A 15602-nucleotide genomic window follows, 5' to 3' on the forward strand; every position below is an offset into this window, starting at 1 on the left:
AGTTGTATGCTAAGCTATATGGGGAAGGCACCGTGGGCAATAACTGAGTGCAGAACATGGCCCTGGGTGCTTGAAACTCAAACCCTATTTCCAATTCAAAATCGTTCTGTAAAGAGATCAGATTTTTTTTCTGATTAAAACCTTGAGAGCGGTTATATTTAATATCCACATCTTCATTCCACGCGGTACTCAAATTTAATCTCTGTCTAATAAGAAATGTTTTAAATGATATTGACTCAGCTAGGAGAGGGAAGCATCTCCAATGGGATGTTTTCACAGAGCAAAATAGATTACCTGACTTCTGCCCAGCTCCACCAAGCGCCCACCCCCACCCACCCTCACCCACACACTGCACAGTGAAGAGATTGAATTCCTTGCTCGGTAGAACAGCAATAATCACAGCATTGAAAGATGTTCCTGTGTTGAGTCTGTTTAAAGTATGAGCAGTTGGAAAAATGGTTCCAAAGTTAAGAAAATCCCCACACTCTGTGATGAAATCTTTCAGTTGGTGCTTATTTCATGGGCTTTTTCTGCTCTCCTGCATCTCGTGGCTTTTATTTTGCCATGTGCATTACCAGACCAGGAGCGACTGCAAATACGTTTGTGCAATGTATTGCTACCGCGGGCATCATTCCACGCCTCCAGGCTTATCTCCATGCTCCCCAGGGTGGCAATTTCTACGTGAGCCTTCGAGGCTCAGCTCACATCTGCCCTTTACACACGCGGGTGCTCACAGCTGCAGGGAAGAAAGTTGCTTCTCTGTGCTTGTTCTATGTTTGTTTTTTATTCAAAACAACGATACACTTAAATGGTGGTCATTTATCATAGGTTATTGCCAGGTGAAGAATGCTTTCCATCCACATTAAAAGTCATCGGTATTTATTTTCATTTTATTTAGGAAAAAAAATATTAATAATTTTACTTAAAAGCATTATTTTCACACAGACGAGCCCATTCTCCCCACCCCAAAACACCTGTATTGGCTATGGCACCAGCATGATCTCGACACGCTCAGCTAAAATAAAGTGAAAAAAATACTTCAGATGTGACTGAATGATTTGGATTGTAAGGCAGAGATGCTGAAGTGAGTACTGAAATACATCTGTTTGTGTTTGAGGAGAATCTATTGGCATCTTGGAGGTTTTTGGAGATACTTAGAAGTGCAGCTGAATACTGAGCTAAACTGATGATGTTAAGGACACCCATTTTTTTACAGGGGAATTTATGACAAATAGACCATTTTCTAAGGCTTTTTTATAAAAGTCCCTTGCCTTCAAAGAGCCCTCTTCATCCTTTGTACTTTTGAAGGGAAAATGATATAAAGCTCAGACAGAGACAACATCCATTTCCCATGAAGTTCTCACAGCATTTACTGTCAGCTGAAGTGTTTCATTACCTCGGAACTAAATCATCTCAACTAATGCCACAGCCACTTCCCAAGACCAGATGATGTCCACTTGAATTTTTGCGGGCCACTTGTAGCCCCTTCTCATGCAGCTCAGGGGGGTGCAGACACGTTCATGTGTGTGTAAGAGCACTTGGAGAGCGAAGCCCTTGTCGTCTTCCCCTCCTCTTCATCACCAACCTCTCCTCTAATCACAGGCAGCTTCTGCTTAGTGCAGCAGGTGAAAGTGGCTAGAAAACCCATGCGGAAACGCTTGTTCATGAAGCAGTATATGATGGGGTTCACGCAGGCAGAAGTGTAGGACAGCAGGTGGATAAAGGAGATGGGAGCTCCCGAGAGATGCAGGTCTGCAGAGGCGGTGTCAAACGCGCGCCAGGCGTTCACGCTGAAGATGGGAGTCCAGCAAATGAAAAACAAAACTACTATCACCATCAGCATGCGGATGACAAGTTTCTTGGCCATCAGGTTGGCAGAAGAGCTGCTGCTTCTCACCCTGTCTATTTTGCTGTTGCTCATAGCAGATAGCTGTTGCAATGGCACTTTCCTTTTCCTTTTGGCTTTGTGCAGGTAGCACCCGTCTCCATCCTCGTATTTGGTGATGCTGGTACTTCCTTTTCTTTCTGTATGCATAAAGGAATGCTTAGATGGTTGGCAAAACGTCTCTGAACAGTGTTTCAAATTGCAAAAAGGAAGAACTGGATCTAAGCCTAAAGAAATAACACATCTCACAGCTGAACAACTGCTTCAAACAAAGCACTGTCCCAGTTTTGTACCACTCCTGCATCAGCTGCTCTGTGTCTGCCGGCCCCTGGTATTCTCACATCATAATTGCACACAAACCGATGCAACAGAAAACACTCTTTTCTCCAGGATTTGCTTAAGATTGTTTTCAAAACTGAATTGTACTGACAGAAAGGGTCCTAATCCACGGCAGGAAAAATATTCTGACATCTCTATAACAATTTTAAATTTAAAGCTTCCCACCTAAACTGACTGCAAACAAACCATAGGTGAAGAATTACGGGCAAGAGAATAATGGAATCACCTCAATCAACAAATAAATGCTCCTGACGGAAACAGATTATAACCTTCACTTTTACAAATAGGAAATTTTGCTTACAGTGGCCTCAAGATGACTGCTCACATCTTCAGCTCTAACTTAACAAAGAAACTGAAATACGCTGTTACCTCTTGAAGATCTTCTCTGGCTGGTATCAAATTTTATTCCTCTGTAGAGTTCCAATGAAATGAGGCCATATGCAACCATCATTATTATCCCAGGTATAAGAAAGAGTATGAGCAGCAGGAAGGTGTACCTAGAGAATCAATAGATGAACAGAGACTGGAGAATAGTGCAAACTTTGATTTTCTGTATCTTCCTGTGGCCTTGCAGAAGGACAGGAGCAGCTGTTGATCCTCCAAAGAGCCCCTGGTACTGGCTTCCAGTATTGAGCTGAGGTTTAGCTGGTGTGCGCTTCCTTCCCATGGGCTGTGGCACCTATTGGAAGGATTGAGCAGCCACCATTGGGGTTCCTATCCCTGGGGCTGTGCAGAGCCCCTGGGGCTGGCAGCCCCTTCATTAAGGGGAATGCCATTTGCTTGGTTGCACATCGGTGTCTGTTGCTCTCTTATGTAAGGCTTGGAAGGTAGCTTCTCTAATGTGACTAAAAAATGGGAAAACCATTCTGTTTAAACATTCAGGAGTCTACATCTCTGCTGCCCCTTTGGAACTTGGGTACAAACTCATCAATGCATCTTAGACTCTGTAGTGATACCCTGGAATCAGAAGTTTGACCTGCATCCTTCCTCCTCACCAGCACTCACACTGACAGACTCCTGAGGCTACTGAAAGCATCAGTATGGCTTTAATATGAGCGGTGCACACTTTAATCTTGTTCCCACTTCCAACTGACCTTCAGGAGCAAAAAAAAAAAATCCAAATTAAAATCTTACATCTTCTCAGCACCAATTGAAGCATTTGATCATCATGCAAGGACACAATGTCAAAATTATATTGCTGCTTGATGGTGGTACTATTTACTTAGCCTGTATGGAGGTGTATGACCTGGAGCTCTACCCCTCTCCTCATTTCTCTTCCCCTCTTCTCTACAAATAACCAAAAAGGCCGAGTTCTCAAGAAGGGCATTTTCAGTCTCTCCAAGTTTTCATATTCTACTTATCTCCTTAAGAGGACGTTTAGATGCAAATATTAACGGGCAAGGTAGCACACAGAAGGGAGCTTATGTGTGTTATTCTTAGATTAATGAAGATTTATCTGAAAATACTGAAGCTAATGCTTAAATTAGTTAAAGCAGAAGTGTTATGACTTGATCAGTGGCAGATGCTTTCTTTACTGTAGGGGCTTAGCAGACCAGTGTGAGAATCATTGCCATGTTAGATGTCCTTCCTATGACAAGGGAAAAGTTGTTAAAGAGTCAAAATGTAAGCAGCTTAAAAATAAGATTTCTATAAATAAGCCTGAGAGAAGTGAACGTGTTTCCTGATGGTTAATGATTAATTTTCAACAGGCTTAATGCTACCATGAAATCCTGTTTCCCACCAGATAATTATGCATTTGCTTAGAGATGGATAAGTCTTACCAAGACTGCTGAATGAAATCACTTGGCCAAAGGAGCCGACACATGTTGGCTGTGCTGTTGTTGTACTTGGTGAAAGGGACCAGCTTGCTATAAATTGGGTATGGTGACATGATGGTGAAGGAAACACACCAGGTAGCAGCAATCACTTTCAAGGCGTGAGATTTTGTCTGCCAGACCCTGGACTGCAGAGGTTTGCAAATGGCACTGTACCGCTCCAAAGAGATGGCAACCAGGTTGAATGTAGACACACTTACTGAGATACCTGCACGTAGAAAACAAAGTAAAAGGTTATTCTCTTGTTTTAAATGCCTCTGGTGCATTCAGATAATCTTCCTAACTTTCTATATAAACATAGAAAAAACACAAATACAGCAAGCTGGTCATAAATGGAATTATTCACGAATAACGTACTGATTAAGTTAGTGAAGAGTGCATAGAAAATGGATCCAGGTCTCCATGCCAATACTCATGCCCATTGCTCTAGTGCCAGAAGTCCAAGAGAAAAGATTAACTCATTCAAACCATATAGTTCTGAAAACAGAAGGGAGACACTTTTCCTTTTGATTCTCCTTTTCCCTACTGTGGTCTATGCACCAGAGTAATCATGCTTCATTTCAAATCAGCATTTGAAATAGTGGAATTTTGCTAATACCCTTTTAACATAAAGTGCTGCAGTCCCTATTCTATTGTTTTAATTTTTACTTGTCCTGCTAGATTGGTGATCTGATTTCATCATTCAACTGAATTCAGTATTTGTTCATTTATTTATTTATTTATTTTAATTAGACGGTAATGGAGTTAGTTTAAAAAGCAGGAGAACTGAAACCATTAATTCCTTAATTTCACCTGCTCGTATGTTATGAAATATAATGCACTGGTCTGTATTTCTGTCACTGAAGCAGCTCGGTTTACCACTGCAGGATTATAGATATTTTTGCTTGATTTTACAACCATTTTTTTTCTTTCTGTGTATGAACTTTAATTTTTATGAATGCTCTGATGTCAGTCAAAATATAAAACATTAGTGTCTTCATATTACCCTTTGCTTTACACAAATCATCTGCAACTGAATATGTCTTCTTACGTCTTAAAGAGTAAGAGCAGAGGTGATAGAATGGTAGTCAGTGCATATTTATCTATAGAAGCCTCTTAACCTGAGACGCTAAAGGGAAATATCCACATTCTGATTCTTAAAATAAGACACCTGTGTAGCTGAAATGTACAGGATCAGAAACACTTCACTGGATTTTTATAAGCTTACAAATTGTGAAATCAGAGAAAGACGTTGCGTGGGTAAATTTTTATGACATTTATGGCAGCAATTCGTTATAACTGTTTAAACACAGCCTTTAGTTGTACTGGTTTTATCTACAAAAAGATGTTGATTTCCCATTCCCAGTTTCGGTGTGTACTTTCACATCACATCAAAGTTCTCAAGGGCGCAAGCTGGAGGGGCACAGTGCAGGCATTTTGAAACGCCGGCTCAGCCTCCTCAACCAAAAGGGGTACAGCATGGCATACAGAGATGTGACACCCCAAAGTCAGTGTGTAAGAGCCGTATGTGCACAGCCTGCATGTTGTGGTCTACTGCTGACCTCAGATCTGACCTGATCTGTACTTACAAAGCCCTTGCTCTTACATCCAGCTCTGCAAATAGTAGCTACTCCTGCTTCTGACTATTTTTGTCCTTTCATGTACCACTGCTAACAAAAATCTGTGTAGTGAGGACTATACACACTGTCCTTTCTGATGGATGATCTGGACACTGCTAATAGCTCTGTCAGGGATAGGTAAGCAAGTGTTATGTACCAGGTTCCTCATTAAAGCTTATTTGTACAAAACACTTCTCACCTCACCTTCACAGTAAAACACTTCTGTGTGAAGTTAAAATTAACTGAGTATCTCTGTGTTTTGCTGGATCAGGCTTAGGAAACCAGATCTATAAATATCTGCCCTACAGAGTTGTTTCTTGATGATTTTGGTAACTGTTCAATGGCAGACAGAAAAAAATCAGGTCTTTAATGACCTTCTCACATATCCCACTAGTTAATATTCAAAACAAGAGTAAACTTCCAAGACTTACCCATGAAATAAGTGGCAGTTTTGCAAACAGTGCTCCCAAAAATGAAATCTTTCAGCAGGTTGGGAATAAGGGTGAATGGCATGCAGAAGAGGCAGAGCATTAGGTCACTGACTGCCAGGGACAGCAGAAACGTGTTGGTGACCGTTCTCATCTGTTTGTTTCTTATCAGCACAGTGATGACCAGAATGTTCCCCAAAACACTGAGCAGAAATATCAAACAATACAGCAGGATCCGGATTATCTGATGCAGATCTGAAAATAGTCACAAAGAGAAATCAGGTATGAAGTATACAGATCACAGACTATGATATGATTCATCCTTTAATCAGAAGGTAAACCCTTTCAAAAGCCTGCCTGGTTTTAGTTTTGCTGAGATTTATGCCTTTATACCAATCAATGGAAGTTCTGAAATTCTTAAATGTATTTTGATCTACCTGAATTGTGTAACTTTAAGACAGGACACATACAGTGCACTTCTGAAGAGCCAAATACAACTTCTGAATGGCATGTTCTGCTCAAACTGCTTAACGGGCACTGCTCGTTCACCACAGAAATTCCTCCTTTCATATGAAAGCACAAAATGATACAGCAACCAAAAACATTTTAATACAGCGATGATTATTTCAATCTCATAGTGTTATAATTTCATATTTAACCTCTTTTACACATGATGTCAGATCACATAACTCCAGTGCTATGGATTTTTTCAGAGTTAAAATAGTGTTTCTCCATGTCCTTCTTAAAGCTGTTTACATTTTGTGCCCAATATTCCTACTGTCAGTTTTCCATTCTAACCCAATTTTGTTCCAGCTGGTTGTTTATCTTGGAAAACCAGTACATACTAAACTCTTTCCTGCCTGTTTCTCATCCTAACTTATCAGCAAGTAGTTGATTTTGCATTCCCCCACAGAAAAAGCCTTGTCTGGCTGTTTGTCTCTGTGCTCACTTCTAGCTAGGACTCAAACTGCCTGAAACAACTACTTTCTATACCTACCTTTAGAAGAATAAGGTGGATCGTCCACACAGTAAAAAGTCTCATTTTCCAAGAGGATATCACACAGCAAAGCAGTGATGTTGGTACTGTTCTCAAGGAAGCTGGCATCAACTATTTCCATCCTTCAGGATCCGCAGGTTAGCTGCTATGAAGAAGGCTGGTTTGTAACTATCTGCCCATTCTTTCAGTAAACAAATATCTTCTGAATGAAGTCTTCAAGAGGAATGCGAGAGAGGCGGAGGTGCAAGTAAGCTCTTTAACCATCCGTTAGGAGCACACTGGTCAGGCTGAAAAAGATTTATGCCATATGAGGCAGTTTAGAAAAGCAGGGCAAGCATGCAGACACACATTCACACATATGCACATATGCACACATCCTCTCCTGTACTTTTTTAGATCCACCCTCTTCTGTTACTGGCCTACTGTTGGGATTATAAACAGACTAGAAAAAGATTACAGCGTTAACCCCTTGCAAGGTTGCTTCTGCTCACGTCTCTGCAATATTTCTCAGAGGGAGGTTGCTGTGCCACAGCCAATAAATCACAACCAGTGAATGATGAGAGTGATAAATCCGTCTCTCAACCACCACCACTTAAAATGTCCAGAGGAACTAAACAGACAGGCACAGAAAGGAAAAATAACACCAAGGTTTTGCATGCCTTACATGAAAGTGTTTTTTCCTTCACATTTTTCAGAACAAACTGAAGACTGGGTATGTAATCGACTCAGGAAAGCAAGAGCTGTTACATCTATCTCATTTAGCGAAGTAACTGAAGGTACTGAAGATTTTCATGTCCCTGATCCAAAGCTCAATAAGGCCACAGATGCCAGTGTTCCTGGATTGAGCTTTATGGACGTACGCCATTAGAACTGTCGGCTAATATAAGCAGAAGCCTAGACATTTTTTCAGTGCAAGGGCTTCTATTTGACTTGTAAACTTGAGCTGATAAAATACTGCACTTTAGTCATGCATTAGTGCAAAATACAACAACCCTGACTGTTTAAAAGTAGCCCTTTCTTCTGAGTTCAGCTTTGTGAATATGTAAACACTACCCTCTCTGGTGTTCCACAGTGTCCTGGACTTTCAGCGTGGTAACACTGGATCTCTTCTTAAACACACGGGACGATAATAGGCTGCTAATAGCAAGTTCCTAACCCCTTAAAGTTGATATACAATGACTGGAAGTCCTGGATTTCTTTTCCATCCTCTCCAACCTTGGCTTACAGTGCCATATCTGGAAGGGGTATGCAGAAGAGTAGATTGAAAGGTTCTGATTTCTAAATTATCTTTCCTGTAGCACTTTTATTATAGCAATTTCCTTTGCATACTCTTGCATTGTGGTTTTTGTTCTGTTTTGCTTTAATCTGAGACAAAACAGGCTCAAACTTGCAAAGAGGGTGTACAAAATGTAACTGTCTCATCACAAGGAAACATTCAGTCCAGTAGAATTCATTTCCAGCCTCAAAGGTACGTCACACTGGTAAGAAATTAATCCTACTCTTATCTTTCTACTTGATGATTTCAAAACAATTATATAGGAGAAATAGAAGTTGAATTTTGTCTCCGTTTTTGCAATAACTGACCACCAAGCCTGAGCTTTAAGTACTGAACTTTTAGCTGCCTAATTCAGCTTTAATTCTTAGTGTATTTTAAGGAATACGTTGATGGGTGCTATCAACCATCCACTCTCTTAAAAGACAAATTTGCCTATTTAATTAAACACAGATTTATTTATTTATTTATTTATTTATTTTCAGCTTAAGTTTTGAATCATAGCTCAGGTTATTTTGAATAACAGTTCAGATCTATGTTGAATTATTCCAGGATTTCAAAGTATTATAATATCCCAAACATGGGAGTGGCAGCTAAGAGAGGCATTGATTTGGTGGTGGTAAACTGCAGGAAAAGTCCCAGATACTTTCTGGGAAGGACTTCTGGATTTAGAATGCTTTCTCACTCTTCAGAGACAGCAAGACGCAGAAAATCTAGCTAAAGCTGCCAAAGCTTCCAGCGGACAACTTCTCTTTCCTTTGAAAATTACTTCCTATAGAAGTAAAATCAATAACAAAACCAACTCAGACCAAATTTTGTAGCTTATATTTGCCTTTCTAAGATGTGCCTTGCTTTCGGTATCTGTTTCCAAGTCATTTCATTTAAGTCTTTAAATTTTAGAGCAGCCATAAGGCAGCATTCAGTCAGAACGATTTTGAGCTCTCTCAATTTTTTGGTCTGAGACCTTTGCATGTCAACAGAAGTTATTATAATTATTTTCAATTATTATAATACTCTGACCTGCTGCAAACCACAGGCTGGGTAATTGTGTTTAGCAATTCCTTTACTGAATTAAATAACCTGTAATGGAGTTAGAGTCCTTCTGTAAGCAAGATGTCAAATTGTTATTCTGGGCTTATTTTTAATGTGGAAAAGATCTTTCTGGTTTCCTGGCACCTTCTATTAGATCTGTGTTAGAGAAATGATTGGATGTGTTTTCAGTTTCGTTTGTGTTGACTGGTATTAGCAGTATTTCCTTCATTATTTTTTACCAGATGTATTGCTGCTTGGAGTTGGATTCTTTCTCAATTCATTTTTCATCTACAGCTTTTATACTGGTTATACCACTGTAAATTTTAGGTTAGTTGCTGGTGTTCCGATGAGTTATACACTGTTTATTCCTGTGCCTTGAGGAAGAAAGGTATATTAAATAGATAGGTTATTTTTTCTTTATGTTGTTAGATAAAGTCTGAGACTGAAAACTTAAAGTCTGCTGGGCTTCCGGATTTGCTGGACTACATTTCCAAGTGTCCTCTATGAAGACTCCAGGGAAGAACCAAAATGAGTTGTCACATTACAGCAAATTACCATTCTGAGCTGAATTCTTCATACCTGTCATGACTTTATCATGTCTGATGTACATGAAGTTAGTTATTCATTCCTTGTGTATTTTATAGCTGTTTCATATCTTCCATGAGCACCATGCCCCAGATCTAAACGTTTTCTAGTTCATGTACAGTTTTTCACAGATGGTAACATATGAAGATAAACCAAGGATTTTAATGATGGCATATTGAATTTTTGTGCTTGTCTTTTTTTCTTTCTCTGTTCCTTTCCTAATAATTCCTGTAATCCTATTTGCCATTTTTTTATAACTACTGAGAATTGAACTGATGTTTACATGAAAAAATAATACTGTAACTACAGCAATCTCTTTCCTGCTTAGTGATAACTAGCTTAGAGCTCTACACTATTCATGAAGAATTATATTTGTTTTCTGCATTGCTGTGATCTTTATTCTCCCTGCTTTATCAGAAAGAGCTTCTTGCACCTCTTCAAAGTCAGCTTTTGCTTCTTCTCTTCTTGACTGATCCAACACCAGCAGAAAACTCTTTCATCTCACTCCTTTTTCCATTTTGTGGTACATTTCTAAAAGTGATGAATGGCTGAGGCAAGGCTTCCTATGGGGCTCCATTAATTCCTTTTCTTATCTACTTTTTATGTTGTTCCCTGTTTCACTCTAAAACGATGGCCTCGTACTTGTCTATGATATTTCTTTACTACTGAAATACCACTTACATGATTCTCCTGGTTCTTTCTGGCATCCAAATCCATGCCAGCTTTGATCCTTTAGCCTAGATTAGTATTTCAAGACTATTTGCAAACACTGATTGCTGCATATGTTGAATTACCCAGGGCTTGGGAAACTCCTGCTGGAGAAGCAATGAAGATACAAACCCAGAAGTGATACAGCAGCCCAGTAACATGGGTTATACCCTTAGCACAATGCAGACAGTGTTCTACATTAAAGGAACAAAACACAAAACCTGAAGCATTCATGAAAGTTAGGACTGCCATTTAAAAACTCTGTAGTATAGACCAGGTGTCCAGAGATTTGTATGCATTATTGCAGTACGCACTAGATTTATTTCTGTGGATGCCAGGTTTACAAACTGGCTCTTCATCTCAAAGGTTTTCATTGTAACTTTGTTTAAAAACTGACATTATGTTTGCAAGACTTCATATTTAATGATTTTACTATCTCCTTTAGAACTTCTGGATGAACACTATCCAGTCCTGGACTGAGCTGCATTCAGTATCTGCTGGATAAATTGCCAGACTAAATGAGTAGGAATTTGCTATGAACTGAACTCCCCTTTTGGAGTTGATTTCTGCCTAAGACAAATTAAGATGAAATGCTTTTTGTTTTTCTAGGCATTTTTTGCATAGATTTATTCAAATGTACATCCAACAATCTCAGTATTTGGACAGTTTTGAGTTGTCTTTTTAACATAATTTCTCTCTAGTACATTTGACTAATTGCATGATGATCACTCCCTCTCAGGCTGATCAGTATCATGTCAATGTCTCCCTACAAGCTTTATGATAAAGAAAAAAAGGAAACTGTTTTAATGAAATGCTTGATAATCATAAACATCATTTTATTATTTAGGAGAAACAAAAATTAAATGTTTACATTTATTTGGTCACATTATTGGGGATGTTGGCAATTTTAGGCAAGAACTTCCTTAGAGTCGGCTGCCTTATTAACTACACTGACTTATGAATAAAACTGGCTTTGATGATTAAGAAATAATATAGGTATCATGGTAGCATAGTGAACCTCTGAGGGTAGCCTAGAGAAACGTATACAATGTATTCTCCAGTATTTGAAGAAGAAAAGGCCAGACTGATAACAAAAGGACTTTTTTCTTTTTTTTTTAAATTTAATTATTTAATTTTTTCTGTTATGTCACATGGTGAACACAGTAGTTTAGTAGCCAAAACAGATTGCGTGCTCTGTCATTTCATGCTATGTGTACAATGCTTTTCTTATCCAAAATCAAAAAACATCGACTTAAATTTTTCTCACAGTTCTTCTCCAAGGATAAGCATCTGTTCTTTTCATTTACTTACCAAGGACTTTCACTTACTCTAAATAGAAAGTCTACTTGCAAAATTATGAATTTGGGAAAGCTTAGCTTTTATCTTCTGTCATATTTACAAACTGTTTGGGATTTGTTACCAGGTCTTTTTTGTCTTGGTAAATGAAAGAAGATAAATGAATTAGAAGAAATATATACGGAAAGTCAAGGTCTAGTTCAGTTCTCAGAGGAGTTATGCTGACATAAAGCTATTGATGATCTGACCTTGAGCCCCATTAGGTTTTCAGAATAACTGCCATGAAGATCGGTTTATTTAATGCTCATCCAAACTTACCAATGTAAGGGTGAAAAACATGCATCATGACACCTACCAGATAATGATGTAACTGTTCTTGTCAGTACTAAACTCCTTAATAAATGTCAAAAGCAGAATAGACAAGGGACATTTAGATGTTGTGTTGAGGGGCATGGTTTAACGAGAACTATTGGTGATAGGCAGACAGTTGGAATGGATGATCTTGTAGGTCTTCTGTTTAGCCTGGAGAAGAGGAGGCTCAGGGGAGACCTCATTGCACTCTGCAACTTCCTGAAGGGAGGTTGTGATGAGGAGGGGCTTGGCCTCTTCTGCCAGGCAACAAACAGGACCTGAGAAAATGGCTGCAAGTTGTACCAGAAAAGGTTTAGATTAGACATAAGAAAGAACTTTTTCTCTCAGAGAGTGGAAAGGGCACTGGAATGGCTGCCCAGGGAGGTGGTGGAGTTGCCATCCCTGGCAATGTTCAAGAGGTATCTGGATGAGAAGCTACAAGACATGGTTTAGTGGTTTGCTGTAGCAACAGTAATGGGAGGATGGTTGGACTAGATGATCTTGTAGGTCCTTTCCTACCTTGTGATTCTATGATTCTATGATTCCCACCTTGGTGATTCTATGATTCTATGAAAACCTGAACATGTGGAAGAACTTCATTGTGGTAAGAGTGAAGGAGCACCGGAACAGGCTGCACAGAGAGGTTATGGAGTCTCTATGGAGACATTCAAGACCCATCTGGACGCCTACACATGTGATCTATTTTAGGGAACCTGCTCTAGCAGGGGGATTGGACTCAATGATCTCTTGAGGTCCCCTCCACCCTCTGAAATTCTGGTTCTATGATTTTATGTCCTGACCCAAGTATACCACCTTGTACTTGGCCTCTCTAAATATGTTAGGAGATGCATCTGTCATTTAGAAGGCCTTTTTTTACTATTACTACTAGCTACAACAAAGATCATCAATAGACTCCTACAAGCAATCTCCACAAAGATTTAAAACAGTCTCCTTGAAAGAATCCAAGTAAAATTTTGATTGAATAAAAGCAAAGGATTATACAATGTTTAGAATTTTGCTGTTTTTCCACTGTCATGAATTTCAATGGAAGGACCGGAAGGGTACTGAGGTCATGAGATAATGGACTGTGCTGCTCAAGTTCCAGGACTCCTAGGATGAAAGTAAGATTTTAAGTCAGACTTGTGGCCATGTATTTTCCTTTTACACAATTAAGTATTTTGTTGTTGTTTGACTCTTGCTCTTACACTGTGATAATCTCCAGGCCTTTTTTATTTATTAATTTTATATTGCTTCACTGAAACTCTGCTAGCGAGCAGTTTAGATTAATTATCGAACCAAGTAAGAGGAGGTACAGGGAGACCTTCATGGGGGAAAACAACTTGCACAGGTTGAAGTTCTGCTATTGGTCTTAATTTGTGGAATTTTTATATTTATTTGCAAATTAGCCAATTATCTTTGCATTTTGGACTGCAGTCAGATATATATTTTTTTTGAGAAACAGAGAATAGAGATGCCAAATACTTGGATTTATTTCAACTATTACATTAAGCTTTCTTGGGAGCATTTGACAGTATTTCCATAGAGAGTCACTTCAAAATGTTATTCAAACACTGAAAATAAATAGCAGTTTCTAGAGTTCCACCACAGATGGACTGTTACAAGATGGTATTATTGATCTTGCCATGCTTTTTCTATACAATTCTTAAGAAAAGCACACTCTGAGGAACAATTGCTTTAGCTAGTTTGGACTATTTGCTTATGTTTATACGATATTACACTGTGCAGGGAGTTAATGTGACAGAAAGTACGTAAGTTTTAAATTCATTTTCATTGTTCAGTCTTTGCTTACATTACAAAACTGTTTTAAAGCTGCTAAGGAGAACATTCAACTCTCAGAAGAAGGAAGAGGCAAAACCCCGAGAACAAATTCTGCTCAGAATTCCCTACATTCACTTTTTGTTACAGCAAACCTCAGTTAGTTTGGATGCTATGCTACTTCCCAGATATCCAAGGGCTTACAAATAAGGCAAATGTACTGGATAAAGTTGGATCTTTGAGATGTAATCCTTGTATATGAAAAAGATACGCTTGGTTGATGTATTGTCAATTTTGCTTTTACAAACAGTTTGTGTTTCTCAAGTCATTATCTTACATATGCAATTCCATACATACCGGTTTCATCCTTCCTGTAATCACCGTCATTGGTAATAAGCATTCTTTGCACAAACAAAGCAGTGTAAAGCAGTCACAGTGTGAGCTGTGGCTACTGCATTGTTTCTTGGATACCTAATTTCTTCTCAGTATTTTCCCTTTATTCTGTAACATTCATTTTTTAGTCTTGTAATGTGGGGAAATGAAAAAAATGAGGAAGGAAAAGTATTTCTGATAAAGGCATTAAAAAAGTCCAGTTACAATTAGTGTTTCATTTTAAAACCTCTTTTTCTTTAAGCTGCTTGAAGCAAGTAAAGCTTCTTTTAAATATGCTAGTAACACGCTCCCAGATTCTATTCACACTCACTCTGGCTTTAAACCTGATGTGCATGTATTTGCTCAAACCACAACTGTACAGTGTTCTTACCTATTTCAATTTCGTTTGCAGTTCAGTGAAGAAAGCCAGAACCGTCAACTTCAATTTTATAGCTTGTAAACAGAGACCTCCTCAAAGTTTCACCTAATTCTTAATACTTACTCATAAAAGGTGTTATTAGAAGTCAAATGGGAATGCTCTGGCAAAAGAAAGAGGAAAACATAATTTATTTTATTAAATACTTAAAATAGTTATTTCACGCTGAAAAATCTCATTTACAGGACATTATTTAGAGACTGCTGGAAATTTCAGCTTGGATCATGTGAGAAATATTAAAATCAAATCTTAAAAAACAGATCATAATATAAATTACTGAATAAACTTTGATTTTCTGTTTTAAGTAGGAGTAAGCCATAGGTCATGTTTTTGTCGTGGCTGTGTTACAGTTTTGGTGCCTTTAAAACACTATATAACAATGCCAGAGTAAAGTGTTTTTCTAAGCATCCACATGATTATGGAATGTATACACCTATAGATGTAGGTGGGATGAGGTATATATATTTGGGATGTGCATACATATGTGTAAATACAAGCATTTTCTCCTCTAAATCACTTATCATATCTGCTCTGTAGGCTATTCTAAGTCTTTGTGCCATGCCTATTCTCACTGTAAACCTTTACGGACACACTTGCAGGAAAATATTAACTAAGTTTTGAAAGCATCTTCCTTAAATAGTTGGTGTCTTCTCCCTTTATTATTTCTCTATGTGTCAGTACATATGTGGGG

General features: G+C 38.6%; 1 protein-coding gene across 1 annotated transcript; it reads right to left on the reverse strand.

Annotated features, from left to right (window-relative positions):
- Positions 1-1498: 1498 nt before the first annotated feature.
- Positions 1499-7203, reverse strand: CCKAR (cholecystokinin A receptor). The gene is made up of 5 exons (XM_072336144.1): positions 7083-7203; positions 6089-6340; positions 4006-4267; positions 2594-2721; positions 1499-2025 (listed from the first exon to the last, which is right to left on the reverse strand). The coding sequence occupies exons 1-5, from the start codon at positions 7201-7203 to the stop codon at positions 1499-1501; spliced, it is 1290 nt and encodes a 429-aa protein (XP_072192245.1).
- Positions 7204-15602: the final 8399 nt, after the last annotated feature.

This window comes from Excalfactoria chinensis, chromosome 4, assembly GCF_039878825.1.
Source record: "Excalfactoria chinensis isolate bCotChi1 chromosome 4, bCotChi1.hap2, whole genome shotgun sequence".
Classification (NCBI taxonomy): domain Eukaryota; kingdom Metazoa; phylum Chordata; class Aves; order Galliformes; family Phasianidae; genus Excalfactoria; species Excalfactoria chinensis.

Coding starts and splice junctions, on each gene's coding strand:
- CCKAR (XM_072336144.1), bottom strand. CDS start 7,203: ATGGAAATAGTTGATGCCAGCTTCCTTGAGAACAGTACCAACATCACT. Junction 6,341..7,082: donor TCCACCTTATTCTTCTAAAG/GTAGGTATAGAA, acceptor GACTATTTTCAG/ATCTGCATCAGATAATCCGG. Junction 2,026..2,593: donor CCAGAGAAGATCTTCAAGAG/GTAACAGCGTAT, acceptor TTATGCATACAG/AAAGAAAAGGAAGTACCAGC.